The following is a 26,972-nucleotide window of genomic DNA, read 5'->3' on the forward strand; positions in this document are numbered from 1 at the left end:
TGGTTTCAGGGTTACAAGATCGTGGGTTCGAGTCCCACCTCGTGCCTTGGTTTTACATCTGGCAGAGTGAGGAACAAGTGTGCTTCTCTGGTTTTGGTCGTCTAGGTAAAAGTGGACAACGGTGTTTGTAGACGATGGGGTGATGGGGTTTTCTGAAATGCGCGCGGTCGGTATTTGCAGCTGTCCTTTTGGGCCGTAAGGACCGGAGGACTGTGGTCGGCAGACATGCTAGGAGGACCACAGGCTGTGGCCCTGGGGGATGCCCTGGGAGGTAAGGAGAGCCAGGGACGCCTGGCCATCTCCGGATTGGTCAGAGGGACCGAGTTCTGTTGAAGCGGAAGCTTCCCCCTCCAAAATCGTCTAATTCTTTTGCCTGCTTGTGGAGGACAAGAACGGGTCGAGTGTGTCTGGATCTGTTGGTTTCTGTTTTGTGTGTTTTTGTGTATGTGTTTAGAGCTATGTGAAAATGTAGAAAAGCAAAGGTAATTCTCATAGGTGCTTTATACCCTGACTAGAGATAGTTTACACCTGAGATGTGAAAGAATGGGTTTTGAGAAAAGCAGTACTCTCTGACTATCTGGGGATAATTTGGTAAAAAATAAAATAAAATAAAATAAAATAAACAGTATTAATTGGTCTTTGGGGCTCTGCACCTGTAGTTAGGAATCTAGTGTGGCTAGAGAAGCCCTGCTAGGAGCTGATTATAAACGCTGCTCTTAAAGGGATCACCAGCTTCTCAAGTTCTTAAGTTCTATGGTAAGGGAACAAATGGCTGTTTTTCCTACAAAAATCTCTGTGCTTGTGATTATTGGATTCATCAGGTGACAAGGTGCTCCTCTCTTGAAATTATAGCTAGAAAAATTAAGAATTTTGTTTGGTTTAAATGAACAAATGTATGCGGCCATTTCATTTTTGTTTCTAAATAGTTTCAAAAGTATAAATATGTTTTATATGTCTTGGTTATAGATTAGTGGCTCATAAGTTATTGGTTATGATTAAAAATTTGTAACATTGGTAACAAAAAGTTGACTTAAAACTGGTAACTCTGGGTTAGAGTAATTCAGAACACGTGGCATGAGCCAACCCATGGGAACAGGTCTCTAAAGATACGCTTAAATTGTTTTTGTAGTTCATTTAAAAGAAAAAAAGATTGTTTACACTGTTAAAATTGGGTTTTGCTTCTCAAAATCGTGGTTGTACTCTTATGTTACAAGAGAAATTGAAGGCTTCTCCCAAATCGCAGCCACCAGCTAAATTGGCTCCTCCAAAATCTATGAAGCCTCCTGAGTGGCCTAGTCCACAACCTTTGAAGAGCAAAAACTTATAATTTTGGGTCTTATAACATTGTGGTATCTAAGTTCAAGAAATTCGGGGCTAGGGCTGGTGAGATGGCTCAGTGGGTAAGAGCACCAGACTGCTCTTCCGAAGGTCCAGAGTTCAAATCCCAGCAACCACATGGTGGCTCACAACCATCCGTAACGAGATCTGGCGCCCTCTTCTGGAGTGTCTGAAGACAGCTACAGTGTACTTACATATAATAAATAAATCTTTAAAAAAAAAAAAAAAGAAATTCAGGGCTAAAGAATGGACCCAGGCGGGTCCAGACATAGCCTGACCCATCCTGTAACTAAGAATGTCCAGCCATAAAAGATAAAAAAAAAAAAGAGTGCAGGAACTAGCCAGGGCTATCAGGACGGACCAAATGGCCATCTGGCAGGATGGCGCCTCCCGGGCAGCGCCTCCCTATAGCCCACCATAAATCATACATTGACCAGGTATCCTGCTGACCTCGAGAAATCCCAAGCCCTTGTACTGCCCTGTTAATTTGTAATCACCCCTCCGACATTTAAATAAGCCAATCATGTGTAACCGCAAAAGCCTCATGTTGTTACAGCAAGTACGGTCTAAGTGTCCTACTGGGTGCGTGCCTCCCCGAAGAGGGACACCCCGAGGGGGTCTTTCACCTTCCCCTTACCCACAGCCTCAACCCCAGCCGCCAAGGGAACCCCAAACCCCTCGGGGTGTCGAGTGGCGACCGCTGCGGGTACATGGAGCTGCAGAGCACAGAGTCTGGGCGGATTCTGGTAGACCTGCCCAAACTTTAACCCTTCAGTACTGGTCATTTTCCTCTGCTGGTATTTATAACTGGAAAACTAACCACCTCCTTTCTCGGGATCCCCAAGCCTCAAAGGGTTGGTGGAGTTCCTTATGTTCTCTCATCATTGGGATGATCATCAACAGCTGTTGCAGATGCTCTTAACAACCGAAGAGCGAGAGAAAATTCTGTTAGAAGCTAGAAAAATAGCCCGGGAGCCAACAGGCGGTCTATGCAGCTACAAAATGAGATCGACATGGGATTTCCTTTGACTCGCCCCAGTTGGGACTGCGACATGGCTGAAGGTAAGGAGAGCTTAAAAATCTAACGCCAGGCTCTGGTCTCTAAGGTGCCTCAAGACGGGCCCACTAATTTGGCTAAGGTAAGAGGTAATGCAGGGGCCAATCGAACCTCCTTCAATGTTCCTTGAAAGGCTTATGGAAGCCTTCAGGTAGTTCACTCCCTTTAATCTTACCTTGGAAGCCCAGAAGGCCTCAGTGGCCTGGCTGGCCTTCATAAGGCAGTTGGCCCCCGATATCAGAAAAAAACTTCAGAGATTAGAAGGAATATTGCGAGAGAGAGACAGTTATACAATTTAGTAAAAGAGGCAGAAAAAGTGTGTGTGTGAGAGAGAGAGAGAGGCGGGAGGCAGAAGAAAGAAAAAACAAGAGGGATTGTAGACAAGAGAAAAATTTGACTAGAATCTTGGCCGCAGTGATAGAAAAAAAAAAAAAAAAAGACAGGATCTAGACAGAAAACCTGGGCAACTGAAGACCAAGCTGCAGCTAAAAAGGCTCAGATGTGTCAGACTGAAGTTACTTATTTGAGATACACCCTTCGAGACGGGAAGTAGTGGCTAACTACACCAAGGCAAGTAAAAAAATTCTTGGGTACTGCTGGCTTCTACAGACTCTAGATACCCGGATTGGCGACCTTAGCTACCCTGTTGTACCCCCTAACCAAGGAAGGGAAAGTGTTTGTGTGGACCCCAGATCACCTGAAAGCCTTTAGAGAAATAAAAAAGGCCCTACTGATGGCCAGCCTTTGCCTGACCTAACCAAGCCTTTCACTCTTTATGTGAAAGAGAGATCAGGGGTTGCCAGAGGAGTCCTTACTCAGACTTTGGGACTTTAAAAAAGGCCAGTGGCTTACCTATCCAAGAAGTTACACCCTGTTGCCAGCGGGTGGTTTTCTTGCCTGTAAGCTATTGCTGCCATAGCTCTGCTTGTCAAGGATGCTAATAAGCTCACTCTGGGACAGCAAATAACTGTAATGGCATCCCACACTCTTGAAAGCATTATCTGAAAGCCCCCTGACTGATGGATGATGGCCAACGCTCCTGTGACACATCAGAGCTCTTTGTTGACTGAACGAGTGACCTTCACTTCATTCCACCTGCTGTCCCACTGCCTGAGACTGCACCTACTCATCACTGCACTGAGAAACTGGTACTTAAAATGATCTGAAGGATCAGATCAGCCTTGGCCTGAGGGTTCAAGCTGGTACACTGATGATAGTAGCCTCGAGGTTAAAGGTAAGCAGAAGGCGGGGACAGCAGTACGGTGGTGAACAGAAAGCAAGTGATCTAGACCAGCAGCCTCCCTAAAGGGACGTTGGCCCAGAAAGCTGAACTTGTGACAAGCTCTATGAATGGCAAAAGAAAAGTCTACACTGACAGCAGGTATGCTTTTGCCACTGTACGGAGCAATATACAGACAAAGAGGGCTGTTGACATCTGCAGAAAAAGATCTAAGATGCCGTGGCAAAGGAAAATCAGATAGCAGATCTAACCGCCAAACAGGTGGCCCAAAGAGCAATGATCCTGGCAGTCAAGGAGCCTAAAAATTATTATGATGTCAGAGAGACCAGCTTCAGATACACCCCTGAGCACTATCAAGTTATGGACAATATTTGACTCACCTGGGGGCCAAGAAATTAAAAGGTGTGGTTAGGTCCTTTGACTACTATGTTACAGGACTCTCTGACTTGACAGAAGAAATAGTCAAAAGCTGCAAGGCCTGTGCTATGACGAGGTAGAATTTCTAAAAGGAATCTTCCCAAGGTAATTGGGTCCAATAACGGACCTGCCTTTGTTGCCCAGGTAAATCAGGGACTGGCCAAGATATAAGAGATTGGTTAAAAGTTACATTGTGCTTGCAGGCCCCAAAGCTCAGAACAGGTAGAGAAAATAAATAGAACCATTAAGGGACCCTTACCAAATTGACAACAGAGACTGGCGCTAATGATTAAATAGCTCTCCTACCCTTTGTGCTCTTCAGGGATAGAAACACCCCTAGACAGTTTAGACTGACCCCCCCTGTGATGGTTTGTATATCCTTTGACCAGGGAGTGGCATCATCTGAAGGTGTGGCCTTGTTGGAATAGGTGTGACCTGGTTGGAATGGGTATGTCACTGTGGGTGTGGGTATAAGATCCTCACCCTAGTTGCCTGGAAGTCAGTCTTCCACTAGCAGCCTTTGGATGAAGACATAGAACTCTCAGCTCCTCCTGCGCCATGCCTGCCTGGATACTGCCATGCTCCCACCTTGATGATAATGGACTGAACCTCTGAACCTGTAAGCCAGCCCCAATTAAATGTTGTTTTTTTATAAGACTTGCCTTGGTCATAGTGTCTGTTCACAGCAGTAAAACCCTAACTAATACACCCCCCTATAAATTACTCTATGGGGGGCCCCCTCCACTGGTAAAAATAGCCTCTGTACATAGTGCTGACATGCTGCTTTCCCAGCCTTTGTTCTCTAGGCTCAAGGCGCTCGAGTGGGTGAGACAGCGAGCGAAGAAGCAGCTCCAGAAGGCCTGCTCCAGAAGACCTAGAAGCCCCACATCTCTTCCAAGTTAGAGATTCAGTCTACATTAGACGTCTCCACACAGAAAACCTTGAGACTCGGGTGGAAAGACCGTTATCTTGTACTCTTGACCACCCTACTTTCTACCTTTATGGGAGCCCTTTTGATTTTGCTTCTGCTTTTAATTATAGGTCCATGTGTGTTAAATAGACAAGTCACCTTTATTAGAACAAGAATTAGTGCAGTGTGGCTTTTGGTTTTGAGACAACAGTACCATGCCCTAAAGGATCAACTATGTCAGGGAAAAGATAGTGTCTAGTTCTAAGATTAGAATTACTAACAAGTAGAAGGGGGGAATAAAAGTATAGCAAAGTAAAAACAAAATTCTAGGCCTTTAGGTCCAGGCTTGGGAATGTGACCTTTGTGATTCATTGCTCCAAGGTATGCTAATCATACCTTGATAGCAACATTCTTTCCTCCACCCACCTGCTTCCTGGGTTCAAAGAGTGTTCATTCAAAGAAAGTCACCCTGACCAACTCCGGAACCCACTATGCAAATGTGCTTTTGTTAGGGGCTCTTAGAAACTGTGTTGAGAGTTAACCGGAACAATTACCAGGTAGTCCTTGTAACACTTGTGACTTTGCACTTCCTTGTGACCCTTAACTGGTACCTTTGGTATTTTCCAACAACGCCCTCCCCACTTCCTTGAGTTGTGGTTTCTTCCTTTAAATACCCCCTTACTCAGCTACTCGGGGCGCTATGGTCCTCTACCCCTGCGTGGTGTATGACCATGGGCCCGAGAGCGCTCTTGAATAAAAATCCTCTTGCAATTTGCAGCAAGACCGTTTCTTGTGGGTGATTTTGGGGTGTCGCCTCTCCTGAGTCAGAACGTGGGGGAGTCCTCACGTTGTGGGTCTTTCACATACAGAGCATAGGTAAGGGATTATTGACCCCAAAGAGCAGGTGACCCCAAAGCAGCCACACTGGAAAGTCTTCACCTAATACAGACGGCGGCTTTCCAAGAGCTCTGGGTGAAGCCCCATCCTCTAGTTGTTCCAGCTCCTGATTATATACACCTGCTAATGCTTCTGTCCAAAGAAGGCAAAATAGGAGCAGCTGTCTCGAAGATGGCAGCAGTTTGGCACAGTGCACAACACCTTACAACACAGCCCAAATTATGAGCCACTAATATTTAGGGCAGGAGTCTACATACCTTTCTTTGTAAAAGGCTAGAGAGAAAAGGATTGAGACAAGTCATTAGTAGGCCATACTGCCTCTTCTGTAATTTACCAACTCTGTTGTTGGTGACATGAAAACGGCTACAGTCACATAAACACACAGGCGTGACCGTGTTCAAGTACAACTTTATTTACAAATATAGGACCATTATTTACAACCCCCTGGTTGAGGTAGTGAGCAAAACAATATCTGTAAATGGTACATCATGTACTTACTAAAAGTTAATGGTTGGTATTGTAAAAAAGCAAGAAAATGATCTAAAAATGGTAAGACACAGAGTCTACGAATGTGGTCATATCTGCAAAGATATCAAAGTAGACAGTGAATAAAGTTACTAACTGTGGTCTTAGCAGGATAACTGGGCAGTGAGAAGATGTCTTTGTCTATGTTTTAGTTCTTACTAGCATTACTTTTATAATAAAATGTTTTAGTCAGGTGGTGGTGCACGCCTTTAATCCCAGCACTTGGGAGGCAGAGGCAGGCAGATCTCTGAGTTTGAGACCAGCCTGGTCTACAGAGTGAGTTCCAGGGCAGCCAGGGATATACAGAGAAACCTTGTTCTGAGGGGCAGGGCAAGACTAAGCCAATGTGACTTGATGACATTGCTGGTTCCTCCTAAGTTTCTCCTAAATTTTAGCTGAAAAGAAAAATCAGGGCCGAGGAAACGGCTCAGTGATGAATGCTTACTATGCAAGCATGAGGGCTGTCAACCATGTCAGCTTCTCCCTCTGGGTAGTCAGGCTCACTGCCAAGCTGGGCTGGAGGGAGGGAAGTTTAGGAGGGTGTGGTTGGGTTCAATGCAGGATCTTGGTCTGCAATGAGTGCTCAGGAAAAGAACGCACCAGGGCCAGCACTCGGGAGGCAGAGGCAGGCGGATTTCTGAGTTCGAGGCCAGCCTGGTCTACAGAGTGAGTTCCAGGACAGCCAGAGCTACACAGAGAAACCCTGTCTCGAAACACACACACACACACACACACACACACACACACACAAAAAAAAAAAAAAAAAAAAAAAAAAAAAAAAAAGAACGCACCAGGGAACAACCTTGGGGAATTGATTTGGTTTATTGAGGGAAAGGGAGAGATTTATCCCCATGGGAGGTGGTCAGGACGGGGGTGTTGGAGGATGCTGCATCTGCATACCCAGGGGCTTGTAGAGTTGTGTGTGTGCATGTGCCTGTGTGTGTTTGCTTGTGAATATATGTGTGTACACACCTTATAAAGTCAAACAAGGAGTGAAACCTTATTGGGGTTGACAGAGGGCAGTGGACTTTATGGCTCCAGGTTGGGAGGGAGGAGAGAGCCAACTCCTGTGGTCCTCATCTGAGATATTCATGGTTGAATCTCTCCTTGACCCTCCCTCCATAATCCTGAGCCATGATGGTTCCACCGAGGGCACCAAGAACCCACACACGTTTGTAACCCAGCTTCCCTATGGAGCAATGAAAAGCAGGAACAGTCAAAGCCTTGGCAGCTCAAGGGCTGTCTAGCCTGGTCTACCTAGTGCTGAGTACCACCAAAAACATGTCTGTCCTCTTTCTGAGTGTCACTCAGTCTCAGTGTGGAGCCTGGCAGTGGTAGGGAGCTGGAGCACTCCTTCTCCTGGGGCTCTCCCTGGGATGCTCTGTGCATTCAGACCTCCTGCCTTGTGCCCTGCCACGACTCCCCTGGAAGGAAGTGTCCCATTCATGGATTCTGTCACATTAGATCAGGAAGGGCTTGGCAAGGCCTCAGACAACTTCCTAGACACAGAATCAGAATGGACATTTAATCCTCTGGTTGTTTTGCAAAACTTCCCACAAGGGTCCATCCATCTGCTCTGAGAAGGGGAGGTCTACCTCAGAGTGCCTCAGTGTGGTCACCAAGGGCAGAGTCTCTGGGGCAGGTGGAGGTCACCTGGGAGAAGCAGGTAAAGAGAGTAGCAGACTTCAGAAATGCTGGGGTAGGGGTTGGGTGGGAAGAGACTTGCCTTAAGCAGTCTAAGCCACCTGCCCTAGCCAGCCTGGGAATCAGATACTATTCTTGTTCACTGGGTGTCTGCCCTTCCCCAGGAACACAGCCAAACCAGGGTGCTGGATTAACTCCGGGAGCTGCCAGTGCTGAGTGGCTGGCCACTGTCACGTCCATGCGCACAGCGGTCAGCCTGGAGCACCCTCACCTGACTGGAAAGTGCAGCTTCCCTTCCATTAAAACCGTTACCGGCTTATGCTTCTGTGCAAAGAAGGCAAATCAAAAAATCAAAATGTCTATCCTCCTAAATTAGGGGTGTGACCCAGTGGTACAAGGTTTGCCTTGCGTGCCATGAGGGCTCAAGACCAGGCACCAGCCCAAAGAAAACACAATTTCCTTCCCAGGTCTCCGGTTTCACAGCTCCACTGCTGTCAGTCCCTCTCACAGGCATGTTGTGTGCTCAATTTCTTATTTTTTCTTCAAGTCCTAACAAGCAGCTGGATGCCATATTTGGGGAGTGAGAGCTACCCTTGGAGGAAGCGGGTCATGCCACCCTGTCCAGGCCAGTTGGCTCCTAGCCCCACCCACTCCTGCCCCGCCTGCTGCCCAGCCATAAAAGCTGAGCCCATCTCTTGCTGCAGAAGAAGCTGGTGTCAGCAGCATGAAGCTGAATTTCAGTGGCCTGAGGGCCCTGGTGACAGGGGCAGGGAAAGGTGAGTGTGAGCGGGGAAGCGGGTGACTGTGAGCAGAGAAGTGAGGTGAGTGTGAGCAAGGAAGTGAGGTGAGTATGAGTGGGGAAGTTAGTGTGAGGAGGGAAGTGAGTGTGAGCAGGGAAAGGTGAGTGTGAACAGGGAAAGGTGAGTGTGAACAGGGAAAGGGTGTGAGCTAGGAAGTGAGGTGATTGTGAACAAGGAAGTGGGGTAAGTGTGAGCAGTGAAATGAGGTGAGTGTGAGCAGGGAAGTGGGGTGAGTGTGAACAGGGAAGTGGGATGAGTGTGAGCAGTGAAGTGAGGTGTGAGCAGGGAAAGGTGAGTGTGAGCAGGGAAGTGAGGTAAGTGTGAGCAGGGAAGTGGGGTGAGTGTGAGGAGGGAAGAGTGTGAGATGTGTACTGGGGAGAGGAAGGGGACAACTTCAACAATGAGTAGGGGTCCAAGGTGACCTTGTCATAGCTCAGTCCTTCAAAACCTGGCTCGCACTGACTAGGACTTCTGTCACCTGGCTGGAAACCCACCAGGAAAGAATGACAACCCCACCCTGGCCACAGTACCCCTGATGGATGGATGGGTTTAGGTTGGCTGCGGGGTAGCTCCTAGATCCAGGCTGGGCAGTCAGGCACCAGAGGCAGCCTTCCCGGGGCTCATGAGGAGCCAGCTGACCTCTAGAGTCTTTATTTCCACATGGGATCCTGACCCTAGCTGTGACCAGGCATGTAGGGCCCTTGTCCCACCATTCTCCTACAGGGATTGGACGGGACACTGTGAAGGCCCTGCATGCCTCAGGAGCCAAAGTGGTGGCGGTGACTCGGACCAATTCAGACCTGGTCAGCCTTGCCAAAGAGGTAAGGCACACAGCCCTGCCTTACCTGGGCCTGCTCCCCACACTCAGGGATACATCAGAAGGTGTCTAGAACAGTACCTCAGGCCGCCAAACAATGTCCCCACAGTGTCCCGGGATAGAGCCCGTGTGTGTGGACCTGGGTGACTGGGATGCCACAGAGAAAGCTCTGGGCGGTATCGGCCCTGTGGACTTGCTGGTGAACAATGCAGCGCTGGTTATACTGCAGCCCTTCCTGGAAGTTACCAAGGAAGCCTTTGACAGGTGGGCACCTGGAGAGAGTGGGCAGGCCAGGGAGGGTCGCTGAAGACAAGGTGTAGAGGCCATGTATTGTTTTTTTCCTGCCAGGACCTTCAATGTAAATCTTCGCTCTGTGATTCAGGTATCCCAGGTGAGATGGCAGGAGGGCTGTGGCCCATACAGCAACAATGGAGCGGGTGGGGTAGGGACACGCAGGATGACCTACCTGCAACCCTTTCTTCCAGATGGTAGCCAGGGACATGATTAATCGTGGCGTGGCAGGGTCCATTGTCAATGTCTCCAGCATGGTAGCCTATGTCACCTTTCCTAACCTGACCACCTACTGTGAGTGCACCTTCCAAAAACGACGATAGGAGTCTTCAGTTTTTGGTGAGCCTCACAGAAAGTGTAATTAAAGGGTCCTCAGCACTCCCCATCCCCCAACAGGCTCCACCAAGGGAGCGATGACTATGCTGACCAAAGCCATGGCCATGGAACTGGGGCCACACAAGGTAGGCACAGGGGGCCAGGCCACACCTGAGGGACAGGCGATGGGCACCTGGGGCAGGGCTGGGGTTGAAGGTGAGACCTGAGGACTATAGAAGGCTCTGAGCACTGGGCTCAGGGTTCATCTGGACAGAGTAAGCAAGCTCATCAGACCGGTCCCGGGGCGAGTCCTGAGCTGTGCAGGTAGGGCTCGCTCCTCAGCCATGCCACCAGCTGTGGCTTCTGGCCCCAGATCCGGGTAAACGCCGTAAACCCCACTGTGGTGCTGACTGACATGGGCAAGAAAGTCTCTGCAAACCCTGAGTTTGCCAGGAAGCTCAAGGAGCGCCACCCACTGAGGAAGTTCGCAGGTCAGCTGGGGACAGTGGGTGAGGGGAACTGTCTGGTTTGCCAGCAGCCAAGCAAGGGAGAGCCTTGACTGGTCTGTTCTCCTGCAGAGGTTGAAGACGTTGTCAACAGCATCCTCTTCTTGCTCAGCGACAGAAGTGCCTCTACCAGTGGCAGTGGCATCATGGTGGATGCTGGCTACCTGGCCTCCTAGTCTGCTCAGTTGCTGTGGACATCTGAGTGGCCTTCTTAGCCCCACCCTCAGCCAAAGCGTCTATTGATCTCGTGACCCCGCCCTCATGCTACAACCACGCCCACCACGCAGCTCACGGTTCCACCCCCATGTTACTGTCCGATCCCACAACCACTCCAGGCGCAGACCTTGTTCTCTTTGTCCACTTTATTGGGCTCATTTGCCTAAATAAACGGGCCACTGCGTTACCTTTAACTATTGCCATTGCACAGGACTTCTTGTGGGCGGGGTGGGATGGGGTTGGGAGGGGCGTTGTTAAGCTGGACCCTGAATCAAGTCCCGCTGCAGGCATTTTACCTCAAAGCCAGCTCTCTTCCAATACCTACTGAGTCTTGTGATCAACGATATCAAAGGACAGTGTTTTTCTGAAAAGAAGGGGTCTGTATAGTTGTGCCCTTTTCCCTAGCACCCGCACCGTTCTGTTACTGGATTCGGTGCCTCCTGGTGCTCTGACCCTGGCCCGGCAATCAGGGGAAGGGGACGGGAGGTATTCTGGACTAGGACACTCCTAAACCTGTGGTCTCTTTGTGCAGAAGGAGAGGAGCCATTGGGTGGGGATCGGAATCGCGCCTTCCTCTCCGGGGAGCCCACTTCCCTGGCCTGGTTCACACATAAGATAGTGCTAAGAAGGCCGCCCAAATGGGTTGAGGTTTTCACAGCTAGCTAGCTGGTCTATCACCCTGACCTGAAGCAGCACGACAACCCTGCAACCCAGACTCCTCACACAGCCTTGGAGGCCTGGCAGGGTCTCATGTGCTTGGTTATATTGGCCCATGGGATCTGGTAGTTTGTTGAGCTTGAGGTGGCCAACCATTTGAATTGACTGAGGTCCCTCTTAGGGCAAGTGGCAGAGTGGAGGAGTATACGCTCAGTCAAGACCTTCTAAGGAGAGCACAGGGCATAGGGCACAGGACATAGGGCACTTCTCTTCAGAGAGCAAGGCCTGAGCAGCTGTGTGCGTGCACCAAGGACCACAGAACAGTGACTGAGACTTGTACATGTCCTGAATCACTTAGCCACTAGTGAGCTCTAAGCAGCTGTGTCTAGGTGTCGGGCGGGCTGCCTCTGTCTCCTGGTTTCTTTTTTTTTTTTTTTTTAAGATTTATTTATGTATTACATGTAAGTACACTGTAGCTGTCTTCAGACACTCCCAGAAGAGGGAGTCAGATCTCATTACGGATGGTTGTGAGCCACCATGTGGTTGCTGGGATTTGAACTTTGGACCTTAGGAAAAGCAGTTAGGTGCTCTGACCCACTGAGCCATCTCACCAGCCGGTCTCCTGGTTTCTGGCAGAGTTCAGGGTTAGGAGGGGATGGCAGTATTCACAGAATGGCCTGACAGTGGTGGTGAGTGGATCAAAACTTCGGAAGGCACATTGGGCTGCCTAGTCTCCAGTGCTTTTCTTTCCATGGATTTTATAAAATTACTATTATTTTATATGTTTGGGTTTTGTCTGCCTGTATATCTGTGCACCATGTGTAGCCTACACAGGCCAAGAGAGGGCATGGATTGCCCTAGAGCAGATGGTTGTGAGCTGCCATTTGGGTGCTGGGGATCAAACCCATGTCCTTTGGAAGAGCATGCAGTGTTTTTAATCACTGAGTGTCCTGCAGTTGGTTTTCAAAACAGTCAGCCCATGGACGCACCTCTCCAAGCCCAAAGCCCCACATCACTCGGGGCCCTGCAATCACCGGATCCCTACCACTGGCCAGAGTAGGTCCTCAGAGCAATTGCTTTGGTCTTCCTCACCACGACTCTAAAAACAAAATATTTTTATAGGGAGACCCAGTGCACACGTGGACATTAATCTGTAACTGACTCTTAAGCCTTGGAAAGCAATGTTTGTCTGGCCAGTTCTCACATAGATCTCCAAATCCAATCCAACCTCTTATTGTTCTGCATACTATCTATAAGGGGCCACTCACCCAATGCAAGCTGGGTAAGGTGACCTTGGGCTTCAGGTTTCCTTGATGCCAACTTGGGGCTTTATTGGTAACAGTGTCTTCTTCAGACTTACCTGCATGTCTGATTTTTTTTTTTTTTCTTTTTCTTTTTCTTTTCGAGACAGGGTTTCTCTGTGTATGTAGCTGACCTGGAACTTTCTCTGTAGACCAGGCTGGCCTTGAATTAAAGAGATCTGCCTGCCTCTGCCTCCGGAGTGCTGGGATTAAAGTGTGTGTCACTATGTGTGTCACTACCATTCGGCTTTGAATGTCCATTCTGCGCCCCCCCCCCCAACCCCCCAGTATTACTTATTAGCTATCTTGATCCACTCCCGGGCCTGGGAATAGAGCACACAGAAACGGTTTTAGACATGTCTCTCAGGTTCACGGGTATCCATGAAACCTCTGGAATAACTACTATATGTTTTTAATGGAAATCTTGGTAGTAGAAACCATGCTGACCAGAGCTCGCTAAGCAGATTCCGCCCTCTATAGTTGGGTCAGTCTGGTGCAGTTTGGGAAGCTGTCCCTTGGTTAGGACAGCCTTTCCTCGGTCACGCCCACTCCCATTCAGCCAATCAGCACCACAGAAGGCACTTTTATTTTAATATCCTCGCCCTTTTCAAGACACAGCCCATGTGATTGGCTCTCCTCGCCACCACCCTCGATTCCGGAACTCCAGATCCATCTTGCCCAGGCAGGACCAGGCTCGAGCACCATGGACCTGGGGCTTGCAGGTCGGCGGGCGCTGGTCACCGGCGCGGGCAAAGGTGAGGCGGCAGGCGAGTGGCACTGTCGGGGTTGGGCTGGTTTGAAAAGGGGGTACCGGCACTAATCCTCGCTTGCCTCAGGCATCGGTCGCAGCACTGTGCTGGCGTTGAAGGCGGCTGGTGCACAGGTTGTGGCGGTGAGTCGGACGCAAGAGGACCTGGACGACCTGGTCCGCGAGGTAGGCACTGTGTCCAGAGGTGAGGAGGCGGTCGCTGAGGGAGACGCAGTGTGATCTTCACCTGCCGTGTCTGGTGTACCCCTTCCTAGGCCAGAGGCCCTGTGCAGTTAGTCGAGGGTCCATGAGGATACCCTGGCTCCCTGAGTTTGGAAGAAACGGCTGAGAGAGCAGACCTGGGTCTAAGAATGCTGAGCCGAGAGGAAGTGAACTGCTTGGGGGGCGGGGGGGGGGGGGCGGATGCTGTGTCTCTCTCGCAATTTGCTGCTGCAGCGGGAACTCTTGACCCTTCAGTTGAAAGTTCCTTTCCAGGTCCAGTTTTCCCAGACTGCCTTTCTTCTGCTGGCAGAGGCAAACAAAGCCACCTTAGGACACAATTGCCCACAGCCTTGCTTTCTTTCCAATAACGCAGTGTCCTGGTGTGGAGCCTGTGTGTGTGGACCTGGCCGACTGGGAGGCCACAGAGCAGGCCCTAAGCAATGTGGGACCCGTGGACCTTCTGGTGAACAATGCTGCTGTGGCTCTGTTGCAGCCCTTCCTGGAGGTCACCAAAGAGGCCTGTGACACGTAAGCCAGCAGGGGTTGGAGGAAACAAATCACACCCCCCACCCCCATTGCAGCCTCAGCCCTGCCCCTGACCAGGCCGTCCATTCATTCACTCCTAGATCCTTCAATGTGAATTTTCGGGCTGTCATCCAGGTGTCTCAGGTGAGCTGCCCTACCCGGCTGGCTGGCGCAGGAACTCGAAGAAGAGTGTTAGTTCTGCTTCATGTCCCTCAAAATTTCAGATTGTGGCCAAGGGCATGATAGCTCGGGGAGTTCCAGGAGCCATTGTGAATGTCTCCAGCCAGGCCTCCCAACGTGCACTGACCAACCATACTGTCTACTGTGAGTAATTCCAGCTGAGCCCCATCCCCACCCCACTCCCATTCTTGGCCAGCTTGGGCTCCACGACAACCCTCCTCACAGGTTCCACCAAGGGTGCTCTGGACATGTTGACCAAGATGATGGCCCTAGAGCTTGGGCCCCACAAGGTACACAAGGCTGGGGCAACTCCTCCAAATCTCTCCTTCTGCTCAGAGTCCCCTCCCATGTTGTTTACCTTGCTGGCATCTCTGCAGATCCGTGTGAATGCAGTCAACCCCACAGTAGTGATGACACCCATGGGCCGGACCAACTGGAGTGACCCCCACAAAGCTAAGGCCATGCTGGATCGTATCCCACTGGGCAAGTTCGCTGGTAAGTTAGGCAGGAGTCCAGACTAGAACTACACCACCTGCCCTGGTGCGTGCCTGGGCCTGGGGCTTGGCTGTGGTTGGAAGGATGAGGCAAGCCTCCCTCTATGCGTCTGACCTCTGCCTGTCTGCAGAGGTGGAGAACGTCGTGGACACCATTCTCTTCCTGCTGAGCAACCGGAGTGGCATGATCACTGGCTCCACTTTGCCAGTGGATGGGGGCTTCCTGGCTACCTGAGCCCCCTGTCTGCCAACACTCTGCTCAGCTCTCTGCTCAGGACACTGTGCCCTCCACCCCTGCAATAAAACTCTCTGCTCAGCCTGTGTGCTGATTCTCCAGGAGGCACAGATCTGCTATCTGTGACCCAAAGCAGGTTCCCACACTTTCAGCCTTGACAGCTTGGGGTGGAAAGTAGTAGGGGTCTTCCAGAAGGCTGGATCCTCACGAGGTTGGTCAACTTGTCTAAAGATAGCCTGTCCAGAAGTTGTGGATTTTTGGTAAGAACGAAACCAACAGCTCCATGTGTTTTTGACATGGCTTCCAGGTGACTCTGCTTACACATCAGCGACAACCCCACACACCAGGAGAAGATAGGTGGTAGATAATACTCATTTGCCAATGAGCTAAATAACTCTGTGGGGCTGGAGGCAGAGCTGTTTCGAACACGCGAACATTCCCACAACTTCTTTCTGTGCTATTTACAACATGGTGAGGGTCCTGGTGTATTCAGTTTGCAATCTCTCACTTCCAACAGCCTGGGCCACTGAAGGTCCAGCCCTGGTTGGTTTGCTGCACCCCACGGTGTGGAACTCCCACCAGAGCTGACTTTTTGTTTTATTTTGTTTTGTTTTGTTCGAGACAGGGTTTCTCTGTGCAGTCCTGGCTGTCCTGGAACTCACTTTGTAGACCAGGCAGACCTCGAACTCAGAAATCCACCTGGCTCTGCCTCCCGAGTGCTGGGATTAAAGGTGTGCACCACCATGCCTGGCCAGAGCTGACATTTAAACTGTTCATCTGACATCATTTGATGAGGAGTTGAGGGGGACATGGAGCTGAGGGGGTCCATAGTAGCACCCCATACACACACTGTCATGAGGTATAGAGGCTAGCGACATATATTAATCAAGGAAGTAAAGAATTTGTTAATTTTGTTCTCAGCACAACTAATTATAAACTGATATGATTTCATTATTAATAAGAGCTGTTTCACTGGCTGGCAAACTTCCTGAAAACAAACAAACATAAAAACAAACCAAAAACCTAACAACCAGCCCTCTCAGTCAGCACAAACCACTTGGGTACATCTCCGGGAGAAGAATGTCCCTGCAGGGCGTCCTCTGGTCCCATGTGCACTCCAGGGATGGCCTATAGCCTCTGAGATGAAGTTCGAGTTGCCAGACCATAACTTTGGGCCCTCCTGGGCTTCCCCCACCCCCGCCCACCCCATCTCATACTAGCCAGAGTTAGGTCAACCTCTTTACAGACTGGTCTGGTCAGCTCAATGAGAGGGGCTGAAGCCCCCTCCCCCCAGCCCCCACTCAGTTCCCACCAGGCCCCAGGTTTGCACATGGAGACCATCCTGTATGCAGCGAAGTATGCCTGCTCCCTCACCTAGGGTGTGTTAAGCTCAAGAGTTCCTTTGGAAATGTATAGTCCGAGGCACCGTTTAGGGATTCCAGACTCTTTTGCCCCCCACCCCTTTAGGGAAATGGCTGGGGCAAGCACCAGGGCAGAAAGTAGGGCAGACAGCGAGACAAAGGAGGTGGTGAATGTTTATTGTATAAAATAAGAAGGGGCCGCCCTTTCCTGGGACGTGATGAACAAAACCACCCCCACCCTTCCCTCCAGGGAAGCCCATCCTGGGGCTGCCCTGGACCCACCCCTGCAACCCTGAGGGAGACCCCGCTCCCTCCTGGCCTCCCATAGGGACCAGGGAAGGCTGGAGCTATATCCCAGAAAAAGGAGGCCTAGGGGACAGGACCCCATCACCCCAGCCTTGTCCTCATGCTTCCCCTGCCCACCCATACCACTCCCCACAGCAGACTCAGGGACATCACACAGCTCAACACGAGCGCATACTTGAGCCAGCGCTCTGCAGCCAGGCTGGCCAGGCAAGGCTCTAGAACACAGTACAGGCTCTAGAACACAGGCTCTAGAACACAGTGCAGGCTCTAGAACATAGGCTCTAGAACACAGTGCACTTCTTGCCTGGCTTTTTCACTGGAGGTGGGCAGAGCACAGCCCGGATGGCCTCGTCGAACACTGTCTTCAGACCTCTCTGGGTCAGAGCTGAGCACTCCAGGTACTTGACAGAACCTAGTAGCATTGTGGGGAGGGCAGACTGTGAGGAAGGGCACAGCAGAGGGGTAGCTGTGGATGGCGGGGGTGGGGAGGGTGGGGTGGGGAAGGGCATAAGAAAGGAATAATCCCAACCTTAGGTCCATGCTTTCTCACCGATCTCTCGGGCCATGGCCAGGCCTTGGGGGTAGGTGATGGGTGCCAGCTTCTTGTCCCGCAGCCGTTCAATCGTATCCTTGTCATCACGGAGGTCCAGCTTGGTGCCCACCAGAAGGATGGGTGTGTGTGGGCAGTGGTGCCGCACCTCTGGGTACCACTGTGGGAACGGAGGTTCTGACCCTACAGGCCTGGGGGCGGGGCCTCCAATCTGCCCAAAGAAGGCCTCAGCTCCTGAACCTTTTTCTCTGACACACTTGGCTCTTCCCGCTTTACAGAGTGACTAGGAGTCTGTAGGGTTTGGCAGTAAACAAAGATACCCACCCAGGGAGGCTTGAGACTGCCCACAGTTCCTGTCAGGGCCCAAGGCCAGAGGTGAGCTGTCCTCCCCAATACCCTGATGTTTTCAGTGCCTCCCTCAGCAGAAGAGATCCCTAGCAGAGGGGTGTGCCTTCTGCCTAGACCCACCTACCTTGGCACGGACGTTCTCAAAGGAGGCTGGGCTCACCAGCGAGAAGCAGATCAGAAAGACATCCTTCAGAGGGAGGGACAGACAGAACTGACCAAAGGATGTCCTTGCAGCTAGACAAGGCTAGCTCCCCATTCCATTCGGGAAGCACCCTACACCCAGAGTTCGAGGCTAGTTCCAAGGCTAGCTCCCGACTCCATTTTGGGAACCACCCCACTCCCAGAGTCGGCCCTCTTGCCACCTACTGTTTGAGGATAGGAGAGTGGCCGAAGCCTATCGTAGTCTTCCTGGCCAGCAGTGTCCCACAGCCCCAGGTTAACTGGCTTCCCATCCACCATCACGTTGGCTGAGTAGTTGTCGAAACTGCGAAGTAGAAAGGCTAGGCTGGGCAGGGATGCCAGGCTACTGGTGCCCAGACAGAACCCAAACTCTAGCCAGCACCCCACCTCACCACGGAAACCCAGAACCAGGATCACTTGAACCAGCCCTGGAACCTTGGGAGGTCCCATGCACGTGTGCCTGGCCTCTAGTGGCCAGCCCCGGCTACCTCCCGATCTCCATGCACTCACACTGTGGGGATATATTCTCCTGGGAAGGCGTTGGTCGTGTAGCTGATCAGCAGGCACGTCTTCCCCACGGCACTGTAGAAAGAGGTTCAGCCCACGTGGATCCAGGACCGAGCCTCCGCCCCTTCTTCCCCCACCCCCGGCAAGGACAGTACGCTCCTACAGAGCTAGAGGTTACTTTGGGTGACTGGGGTGGGGTGGATAGGTCGTAGCTCGGTAGATCTGCGGCCACCTGGGGCTAATAGAAAACGACCAGAGCAGACTAGCCTACGAGGGAGCACAGTAGTGGGCGCGGCTGCAAGGGCTCACAACCCTGGATAGGGCACGCCGCAACGCACAGGGGCGTCAGAGCTCCAGCACCTTGGGTGGCTGGCGCGAGGGTGGAGCCACCCAGGAATCAGCACAGGTGAGGCACCCGCCCCACCCACTGAGAGCACCGGGCAGAGGCCGGGCAGCATCAGGTGTGCCCGGGCTGGAAGAAGTGGACAGCTTCAGCTTGACCCCACCCCATCAGTCCCTGGACGCACGCGGCCGAGCTGTGGTGGGGGCGCGGCGGAGCTGCCTCGCCTGGACCCCGCGCGTCTGTCTGCCCCGCCCCGCCGAGCCGCACCCGGTAGCCGCCTACCAGCCTCTCCGCCCCTGCGGCTCGGGACAGCAAACTCACCCATCGCCAACCACCACGCACTTGATGGCCTGCATGGGCGCGGGGCCGGGCGGCGGCGGGCGCGGCCGCGAGCCGAGCTGCGGAGAAATGCCCGGCGCCGCAGCGGCCGCGGACCCGAACGCCGAGCGAGAGGCCGGAGACAGCCGAGCACCGCCGAGTGTCGGGTGCGAAGACAGCCGAGTGCGCGCAGGCGGGGCGGGGCAAGGGGCGAGCTGCGGCGGGGGCGGAGCCCCAGCCAGTCCTTGGACCCCGAAGGCTCAAGCTAAGGGTCCGCACCCAGGAACAAGAACGTGCCACGGTGTAGCTCAGGTTGGCGACGCCACAGAAATGGATGCGCCGGGGCGGCCGAGACTGATGCTTCCCAGGGACACCAGCCCACCCTGAAGCCGAGAAACCCTCGTGTCTACGACCCACTACAGAGGTGGTCTTCCTAGTTGTCTGATAGCACTCAGAGCGACCCAGTAGTCATTCTCGCGGTTGGGGCAACTGGTGCAGAAAGGAACTGGACGAGAATTTATCACCAAGTACAAACGTTCTGTATTTCCACCCTGCCACTGGGGAGTCTGCTCCCTCCCACTGCTGTCCTGTCCTGTTTGTGGTTCCAGGTCGCGATCCTGTATGCTTCATCGCGCCTATGCTAACGGTGAACTGTGGATGAAGTCCCTTGGACGGGCAGGTGTGCCGTTGAGCACCGATGTTGACAGAACCCAGCCCTGCAACTGCAGCTGATGTTTTTTGGACCCCGGGCCTGCCCTTGAGAATGGGATGCAGCATTTCTACCCTCGCTGGGCGCTTCGGTTCTCCCGCTTCCCTTCATTTAGGGGGACTCAAGGCTCTCAGAGGGGACCCCTGCACGTAAGCCAAGATAGCGTTTTGCAGGAAGCTTGCCCTCTGGGCCTCTTCGTCCCTGATACGGGAGATTTCTGCCTCTTTGAGCCGCAGCTTCTCTCTGAGAGATGCGTTCTCACTCTCTCTGTCCAACAGCGCCTCCCGGTGTTCACTCCCGATCACTGCAAGAGAGAGGCTCAATAAGTAGGTGTCTTGCCTTCCTGTAGCCATGAGGTGGTGCAGCACACCTATAATAATAATAGCTCTTGGGAGGCAGAGGCAGGCAGATCTCTGAGTTTGAAGGCCAGCCTGGTCTACAGAGTGTGTTATAGGGCAGCCAGGGCTACACAGAGAAACCCTGTCTCAAAAAAAAGGGGGGGGCTGGGTCTTTAGAGAGGAGATTCCCCCACCTTTACCCCTGCCAAACTCAGCTGCCCAGGTGACATGAGCTAACCTTTCAGTTGACGCTCCAGGGCTGCCACCTTCTCCCTCAGCGCTTCCTGGGCCACCAGGTCAGCCTGCATACGGCCCATCTGTTCCTGCAGGTCTACTCTGACCCTGGCCACTTCGGCCACTTTTTCTTGGTCTTTGTTGCTCAGCTCCTGGAATGGGGTTGGGGAGGGTGAGATCACGGCCTGGACGCAAACCCCTGATGTCTGTGCCCCTTGATGCATGGCTACCTGTTGCAGCTCCTCCAGACGCCGCTGCTGCCCCTCCATCTGCAGGTTCAGCTGGCTGACCCGTGCCTGGGACTCAGCTACCATCTGCTTCTGCTGCACGCAGGTGCCCTGAGCCTCGTCCCTTGCTTGTGCCAACAGCCGGATCTTCTCCTCCAGATGAGCAAGGCGGTGTTGCTGTGGGTGTGGGAATCGTTGCTACACATGAAGGGCTCCCAGTCTGAGCTCAAGATTGGAGGGACAGATGGTCTGCCAGTGGACTGGCCACTTCTCTGCAGGGACCGAGGACAGGGCTGCATGGTGCCATACAATTACCAGTAATAAACTCATCCTGCATCCAGAAGCGTTTCCCACTGAACTCCTGGACCTTGAGTCGACTCTACGTCAGCTCTACTAACTCGTTTCTAGCCTTCCTCTTGACTGTGAAGTATTGGAAGCACCACAGCCCCAATGACTCCTGGAATCTCTCTGAATTCCAGGCCTGAGGCCCACAGCCCCGGTCTCGCCCTCGTACTACGGTTAGCCCTGCCTACCTGTGGCCCACGCTCACCTCCTCCAAGCGGGCCTGGTTCTTGGCTTTGATGAGCTCCTCCTCAGCTTGGCCACGCTCGCTGAGCACCGCGGCCTTCATGCGGCTCAGCTCCTGCATGGCAGATGGCTGTCACTAGCCCATCCTCCTGACCCCTACACACACACCTACACACACACACACACACACACACACACACTGACCCAGGGCTCCTTCCAGGCTACTGAGCAGCCAGGCTGGGGAAACTTCTCCACAAGCCTCCTCAGAACCACACAGACATTCCTTGCTCAGGCCCGAATGTCACTTTTAGTCCCTGACCTTGTAGGGACACTCATGGGTGGATCCTCACATTGAGACCTAGCAAGGCTGAGACTATGGGATATCCTAGGGTCCTGAGGCCATGAATACCATGCTGCACTGCACCCAGGGTCCATGTGGCCTTACCTCCTCCAGAGACAGCCGCAGGGCCTCTAGTCTCTGAACCCTCTCCTGCATGGCCCTCTCACTCTCCTCCAGGTGACGAGTCATATGATCCACCTGTCCAAGTGAGAGAGTCAGGGCTAGCCGACACCAGCTCCCCTGGCCCTCACCCCATGGAATCCCTACCCAGGATGTCGGGTATCAGTCACTTGGCAAAGGCCTGCCCTGAGGGTCCTGGTGGGCACCAAGGACAGAGGCTCTGACCGGGGAGCACAAACAGCAAGTCCACCGCTGCCTGAACTATGGGTACCGTTGCCTACAACTGCGGCCTCACCACCTAGAGGTCTGCTGGCCAGGGGCATGCACTGGGAGTACTGCGCCACACAGGGCCAGTCTGCAGGCCCCAAGTGGAGGCAGGAGCGCCAAGGGCATCTATAAGACAGCACCTCCTTGGAGTGTAGCTTTTCCAAGTCTTCCATGTTCTGTTTGGCTCTCCTCTTCTCCACATCCAAGCGCTCTGGAGGCCCAGTGGAGAAGTAGTACTGTGAGTCTGCTCTGAAGGCGTCTTGTCCCTGGAGCTCCTTGACCCCCTTAGTGCCAAGCCCGTCCATGCTTACCCTCAGCCTGAATAGCACGGATCTTCAACTCGGCCGACGTGTTAGTCAGCTCCTGCTTGGTCAGAAACAGCTGCTCCTGCTGTGACCGCGCCTTCCGCTCCAACTCATCCACCTGAGCAGCAGGCAACACTAGAGGAAGCTTCACCTAGCCCTGCTACACCACCCTGGGCTCTCTGGGTAGCTGGCTCTATCCCCATTTTGGCCATACCTCTCATATCCGTGCCCCTCATACCTGGCTTCTAAGCAGCAGGTTCTTTTCATTGGCAGCAGACAGGTCCCTGAGTAACTTGGACTCCCGATCTGCAGCTTCCTGGGAGAGAAGGGCAAGGGTTAGGCCGCTGTCATACACTTCCATCCACCAACCAATGCAACACAACGCACCTGCCGCTCCAGCTTGCGTTCCTTCTCATGTCTTTGGGACAGGCTCTGCCGTTCCTGGTCTCCGGCAACTAGCAGTTCCCCCAGGTCCCGGACCTTCTGTTCTGACAGAGCCAGAGCAGCCTCTGTCATCTGCAGTCTACAAAGAGGAAGCTCACCCTCAGTCCAGCTCCATCAAGAATGCCACCTGCTTGGCAAAGGTCTTCTGCTCTCACTCCTACCAAGCCTCTAGTCAAATCCCAGGAAGCACTGTCCCTCCCTCCTCTGCCTTACTTGGCTTTGAGGGCATTGATGATGGACTGCCTCTCGTTGAGGGCTTCCTGAAGCTGCCCAACCCGTACTGCCGATGCCCTGTAGACAGAGAAGCAGTTCTGGGAAATCTAAACTCCGGAGCCGCCGTGTGGCTTCCCTCAGCCTCGGCGGCAACTGTTGTTCTCCACACCATCCCCGGTTCACCAGGTACAGAGCCAAGCGTCTGCCACCAACTGCCAGCCCACTTGCTTGAAAGCAATGACCTTGTTCTCAGGCCTGTAACACACAGGGCTCAGGGGAGGTCAGGCTCCAGCCAGAAGCCAGGCACCGAGACGCAGGTACCCAAGCTGAGCTGTGGTCCTGCTTCCTGCAGCTCCAGAGCTCACTCACCGGCTATCTCTGGCCATCTCTTCTCGTTGCTTGTCTATTGTCTCCATCAAATCCAGAAACTGGGGACAAAGTCAGTCAAACGCCATTAGAAGCAGAGCCTACCCTGATCAGGGACAGGACCTGCATCGACACAGTCCCGGTGCAAGGGACTCAGTTGTCTTGACCTCACTACATTCAGAGGGAGGGTGGACCAACAGAGCGAGGCCTGAAAGTTAGGACTCCTGTTGGCTCTCAGCTCTGAGGTGATGTCAGCATATAGGAGGTGGGCCAGGAGGCCACCTCGGCCCTGTCTAGTCTTGTCTCAGAGGCCTGGAGGATAGATATACCACAAGGAGAAGGCAGCCAGCCCAGGGCTAGTGAGGGCACTCACCTGCTTGGACTTCTCTTCCTGGAGGTGTTGAACTTCCTTGCTAAGGATCTTGGTGCGTGCTTGGTTCTCCCGAAAGGCAGTGAGTCGGTCCTGGTTGTGGTCCATGGCTTGCTCTGTCAGAAAGTGTCATGTTATCTGCTGGACTCAATATTAGGGTCATTGGCTAACCCAGTCCTGTGCTGCCTGTGTCTGGAAGTTGGTCATTGGGGAGCCCACCCTAGAACAGCAACACACCCACAGCACATCAGAAACCCCTGTCCAGTTCCCCTCAGGTGAAGCACTTCAGTGTGTCAAGGCAGGACCAGGCTGTACAGGGTCTTGGGATGCCCTGGTATCTTTTGCACATATGGGGAATTTACTGTACTACCCACAAAAGATGGACATTTCCTGGATCATCTGCCCCCACAAAAAGGGCAAGGGGTGTATGACTTTAAGAGCTGGTGCTATCTCCTGAAAAGACGGACACCTCTGGGTCCCATAGGCTCCTGAGGCAGGGGGATTATGTGGTCAAAGCCAACCTGGGCTACATAGCAAGGCTATCTTTCACACACACACACAAAAGAAGCTCAAATATAAAACAATTATAAGGACTGAGTCCACAAAGACACAGGGCTGGGAACAAGACATTGGAGATGACAGAAGATTCAGGCACAGCCAGCAGGAGGCAGTGACTCTCCAGCAGGAAGCATGAAAAAGGCTGGCATCCAGGACCCCAGTTCTGAAAGCCCAGGCTTTAGAGGGTGACACCATGTGATAAACTTCTGAGCCTGAGGCCAAGATATCATTTATAAGGACTTGAGATTCATAGGCAGAAGTGAAAGTGAATTCTGACATAAATCAGCACAGCCCTGGCACCCCTACCACATTTACTTTCTACACAGCACGTGTACACGTACACACACACACACACACACACACACACGGGAGGGGCTGGGGAAAGTACCAGGAAGCTTCCCTAGCTGAGTTTCTGGCCACCTGATGGCTGTCAGGGCCTTAGGCTGTTACCTGTGAAGTCTGCACTCCTGACTGCATGTGTGCTAAGGTATCAGTGAACATATAGAAGCCTTGTGTAAGCACCAAGAAAGCTGCCTACCTTCAGCTGCTTCCCCTTGACCTAGGCTAGCAACGTGTATCCTGAGCCACCATGCCTTAGGGCTCCTGTTAAAGGGCTTCATGCCTTGCTCCGACTTGTAAGAAGCTAGCAGCCCTGAGTGCCCATACCCACGGCTCTCAAGATGTCACCAGGGATGTTGTTCCCAGCCAGGTCCAGCTTCCACAGGGTTCTGTTGCTGGGGAGACAGTTCACCAGAGCCCGGCCCCCCAGGAGGCCAATGTTATTCCAGCGCAGGTCTGGAAGGAAACCTGCTGTCATTCAGTTGTATGGAAGTGCTGGCCCAGCAGAGGATACTTTCTCTGGTGCTTCACTGCCCGTGGTGGCTGCCAGTATAGCCAGGAGCCCAGGCTAACCTCTCCATCAGCAGAGGGACAGGGTGCAACTTAATACAGCCCAATGGACCTAGGTCTCATGGGCGTACAGCAGAATTCAGGAGACCTCACCCAGCTGTTGGAGGGTAGTGTTGCCCTTCAGGGCCAGGGCCAGCTCCTCTGCTCCCTTGTGACTGATCTGGTTGTTTCGGAGGTCCAGCTGCCGCAGGGCACTATTGGCTGCCAGACCCCCACAGAAGGTGGCAAAGGCATCTTCCCATGTGCCAAGGTTGTTCCACTCCAGCGTGAGGCTACAGGAAGGGTGGACACGGGTTTTTGGCTCAGCAGAACACTCCTCCCACAGAGCCCAGGGTACGTGGAAGGCCAGGATTAACCAGGTTATTCACTACTCATGGGGGCAGAACCTTGGTAGGTGGTGGGAAGTGAGCTGATTACAGGACCCTAGGCCACACAGGGAGGAAGCTGTGCGGTGCAGGCGAGGCCTACCTACCTCTGAATAGACTTGTTCTGTCGAAGGAGCTTTCCCAGAGCCTCAGCTCCTGTAGCTCGGAGGTTGTTGCCCTAGAAAAGGAACATCCTGGCCAGTCAGTTCTTGTTACCCTGGCTCTGAATACCATATTTGAGCCACAGAGACTCCAGGTGGTGGGAGAGGCTAGGAGATAGCTCTAGGCAACATTGTGGTGGCCAGATCCTAGTTTTCCTGACTTTAGCAGCATCCCAAGCCCGCTCACCTTTAGATCCAGATGCTGCACACTGGTGTTGGCACACAGCCCTTGGAACAGCAGTATGGACCCTGTGTAAAGGTAGTTGGAAGAGAAGGCTGTCACTGGAGCTGGTGCTGCTACTCAGTGACATCAGGGCTGCTACTCAGACAGCGGTACCACTGTTCTGGCTTGCTGTAAGGCCACGTCAGAAACAGTTTTTGAGCTTGCCAGACCTGACCTTTCTCAAGCCGGCATGGGGAACCGTGAAAGCTGGGAACATTAAGGCTTCTCTATTACAGTGACACTGACCTCTGTTCCCAGGTTTTGGAAAAGATGCAGGAAGAGAGGAGAGAGCAGAGAAGCTCTTTGCCTGGACACGCAAAGACTTTCCTGCTCACAGACACCCGCTCTGAGGCTAGCCCCGAGGAAAAGTGTTTGATTGAACCCCACTCTGACGTTTCAGGTGCGGAGGCCACTGGCCTCACCTTCCTCACTCAGCATGCAGTCGCTGAGGACAAGCTCCTTCAACAGCGTCTCCTTATGCAGCAGCTTGCCGAGGGCCCTGCAGGTCTCCACCGTCAGGCTCTGAGTAGTCAGGTCCAGTCCGCCCTTCGGAAGCTGGTGCAGTTGCTGCAGAACAGCCTCCTGGGGCTCAGCCCCACTCTCCTCGCAGAGGCGGTTGTAGGAGCGCCGGAACTCCTCCATGTCCCCGAATGCTGACAGAGCCTTGCAAGCATGCCCCTGGAGACAGGATACACTTTAGCTTGCTAGGCCGATGGCTGGGAGCCCCTTTCCCTAGGGCGTGTACGCGGAGATGAGCTGAGCTGGCCCTATATAAGGGGAGGCCTAGAAATGTGGAATAGAAAGGAGGTTGGAATGGCTCGAGGAAGGGGTTTGGAGATAGAGTTGGAGCGCAGCAGAACACTGGCCTAGAAGAGCAGGTAGACGCGTTGCACATACCCTAGTCTGGCCCTGTGGCCCCCAGCCCGCCCTCGCGACGCAGCCTCGGGTCGCTGGTGAGGCAGGACGCGGTTCCTCGCGCCTCAGTATCCAGGAAGAGTGTGGTGCGCCGGGAAGGATAGGAACTACAACTCCCAGGAGGCATTGCGG

At 52.9% G+C, this 26,972-nt stretch overlaps 4 protein-coding genes across 8 annotated transcripts; 2 read left to right on the top strand and 2 right to left on the bottom strand.

The window, feature by feature from the left end:
- The first annotated feature begins 8,590 nt into the window (after positions 1 to 8,590).
- LOC110304399 (carbonyl reductase [NADPH] 2) lies at positions 8,591 to 11,167 on the top strand. Its single transcript, XM_021175764.3, has 8 exons — positions 8,591 to 8,804; positions 9,552 to 9,649; positions 9,755 to 9,909; positions 9,994 to 10,036; positions 10,131 to 10,230; positions 10,333 to 10,397; positions 10,625 to 10,742; positions 10,830 to 11,167. Exons 1-8 carry the CDS (start codon positions 8,753 to 8,755, stop codon positions 10,931 to 10,933), a joined length of 735 nt encoding a protein of 244 aa, XP_021031423.1. The 5' UTR covers positions 8,591 to 8,752; the 3' UTR covers positions 10,934 to 11,167.
- Positions 11,168 to 13,539: 2,372 nt separating this feature from the next.
- Positions 13,540 to 15,416, top strand: LOC110304398 (L-xylulose reductase). Its single transcript, XM_021175763.3, has 8 exons — positions 13,540 to 13,686; positions 13,768 to 13,865; positions 14,275 to 14,429; positions 14,528 to 14,570; positions 14,651 to 14,750; positions 14,832 to 14,896; positions 14,984 to 15,101; positions 15,232 to 15,416. The coding sequence occupies exons 1-8, from the start codon at positions 13,635 to 13,637 to the stop codon at positions 15,333 to 15,335; spliced, it is 735 nt and encodes a 244-aa protein (XP_021031422.1). The 5' UTR covers positions 13,540 to 13,634; the 3' UTR covers positions 15,336 to 15,416.
- Positions 15,417 to 16,865: 1,449 nt separating this feature from the next.
- Rac3 (Rac family small GTPase 3) lies at positions 16,866 to 19,534 on the bottom strand. 2 transcript variants are annotated; one of them, XM_085829347.1, is made up of 6 exons: positions 19,252 to 19,534; positions 18,591 to 18,662; positions 18,267 to 18,384; positions 18,025 to 18,087; positions 17,553 to 17,652; positions 16,866 to 17,414 (listed from the first exon to the last, which is right to left on the bottom strand). In XM_085829347.1, exons 1-6 carry the CDS (start codon positions 19,284 to 19,286, stop codon positions 17,284 to 17,286), a joined length of 519 nt encoding a protein of 172 aa, XP_085685473.1. In that variant the 5' UTR covers positions 19,287 to 19,534; the 3' UTR covers positions 16,866 to 17,283. The 2 variants fall into 2 exon arrangements, with proteins under 2 accessions (XP_085685473.1, XP_021032631.1); XM_021176972.3 differs by having other exon boundaries at positions 16,871 to 17,414; positions 17,553 to 17,712.
- Positions 19,535 to 19,764: 230 nt separating this feature from the next.
- Lrrc45 (leucine rich repeat containing 45) lies at positions 19,765 to 26,952 on the bottom strand. Of its 4 annotated transcripts, none has more exons than XM_029483660.2 (18): positions 26,823 to 26,951; positions 26,348 to 26,708; positions 25,890 to 25,951; positions 25,649 to 25,719; positions 25,270 to 25,448; positions 24,934 to 25,062; positions 23,713 to 23,825; positions 23,343 to 23,401; positions 22,974 to 23,051; positions 22,704 to 22,839; positions 22,555 to 22,632; positions 22,323 to 22,434; positions 22,152 to 22,222; positions 21,730 to 21,822; positions 21,307 to 21,399; positions 20,760 to 20,933; positions 20,534 to 20,681; positions 19,765 to 20,261 (listed from the first exon to the last, which is right to left on the bottom strand). In XM_029483660.2, the coding sequence occupies exons 2-18, from the start codon at positions 26,565 to 26,567 to the stop codon at positions 20,065 to 20,067; spliced, it is 2,013 nt and encodes a 670-aa protein (XP_029339520.1). In that variant the 5' UTR covers positions 26,568 to 26,708; positions 26,823 to 26,951; the 3' UTR covers positions 19,765 to 20,064. The 4 variants fall into 4 exon arrangements, 2 of the variants coding, with proteins under 2 accessions (XP_029339520.1, XP_021032628.1); XM_021176969.3 differs by having other exon boundaries at positions 26,348 to 26,603; positions 26,823 to 26,950; XR_015044903.1 differs by having other exon boundaries at positions 20,125 to 20,261; positions 20,760 to 21,028; positions 26,823 to 26,952.
- Between the last annotated feature and the right edge of the window lie 20 nt (positions 26,953 to 26,972).

The sequence above is a fragment of the Mus caroli genome, unplaced genomic scaffold, assembly GCF_978045245.1.
Source record: "Mus caroli unplaced genomic scaffold, Mus_caroli_1 scaffold_13, whole genome shotgun sequence".
In the NCBI taxonomy this organism is placed as follows: Eukaryota; Metazoa; Chordata; class Mammalia; order Rodentia; family Muridae; genus Mus; species Mus caroli.

What these genes read in the sequence shown, in the direction of transcription:
- LOC110304399 (XM_021175764.3), top strand. Translation starts at nt 8,753, where the DNA reads ATGAAGCTGAATTTCAGTGGCCTGAGGGCCCTGGTGACAGGGGCAGGG. An exon ending in TGGTCAGCCTTGCCAAAGAG is followed by an intron (nt 9,650 to 9,754) that starts GTAAGGCACACA and finishes ATGTCCCCACAG; the next exon opens with TGTCCCGGGATAGAGCCCGT. An exon ending in TCCTAACCTGACCACCTACT is followed by an intron (nt 10,231 to 10,332) that starts GTGAGTGCACCT and finishes ATCCCCCAACAG; the next exon opens with GCTCCACCAAGGGAGCGATG.
- LOC110304398 (XM_021175763.3), top strand. Translation starts at nt 13,635, where the DNA reads ATGGACCTGGGGCTTGCAGGTCGGCGGGCGCTGGTCACCGGCGCGGGC. An exon ending in CTGTCATCCAGGTGTCTCAG is followed by an intron (nt 14,571 to 14,650) that starts GTGAGCTGCCCT and finishes TCAAAATTTCAG; the next exon opens with ATTGTGGCCAAGGGCATGAT. An exon ending in GACCAACCATACTGTCTACT is followed by an intron (nt 14,751 to 14,831) that starts GTGAGTAATTCC and finishes CCCTCCTCACAG; the next exon opens with GTTCCACCAAGGGTGCTCTG.
- Rac3 (XM_021176972.3), bottom strand. Translation starts at nt 19,286, where the DNA reads ATGCAGGCCATCAAGTGCGTGGTGGTTGGCGATGG. An exon ending in TGCGTGGTGGTTGGCGATGG is followed by an intron (nt 18,663 to 19,251) that starts GTGAGTTTGCTG and finishes CTCTTTCTACAG; the next exon opens with TGCCGTGGGGAAGACGTGCC. An exon ending in GGAGAATATATCCCCACAGT is followed by an intron (nt 18,385 to 18,590) that starts GTGAGTGCATGG and finishes TCTACTTCGCAG; the next exon opens with TTTCGACAACTACTCAGCCA.
- Lrrc45 (XM_029483660.2), bottom strand. Translation starts at nt 26,567, where the DNA reads ATGGAGGAGTTCCGGCGCTCCTACAACCGCCTCTGCGAGGAGAGTGGG. An exon ending in CACTACCCTCCAACAGCTGG is followed by an intron (nt 25,063 to 25,269) that starts GTGAGGTCTCCT and finishes GTTTCCTTCCAG; the next exon opens with ACCTGCGCTGGAATAACATT. An exon ending in ACCTGCTGCTTAGAAGCCAG is followed by an intron (nt 22,435 to 22,554) that starts GTATGAGGGGCA and finishes CCTGCTGCTCAG; the next exon opens with GTGGATGAGTTGGAGCGGAA.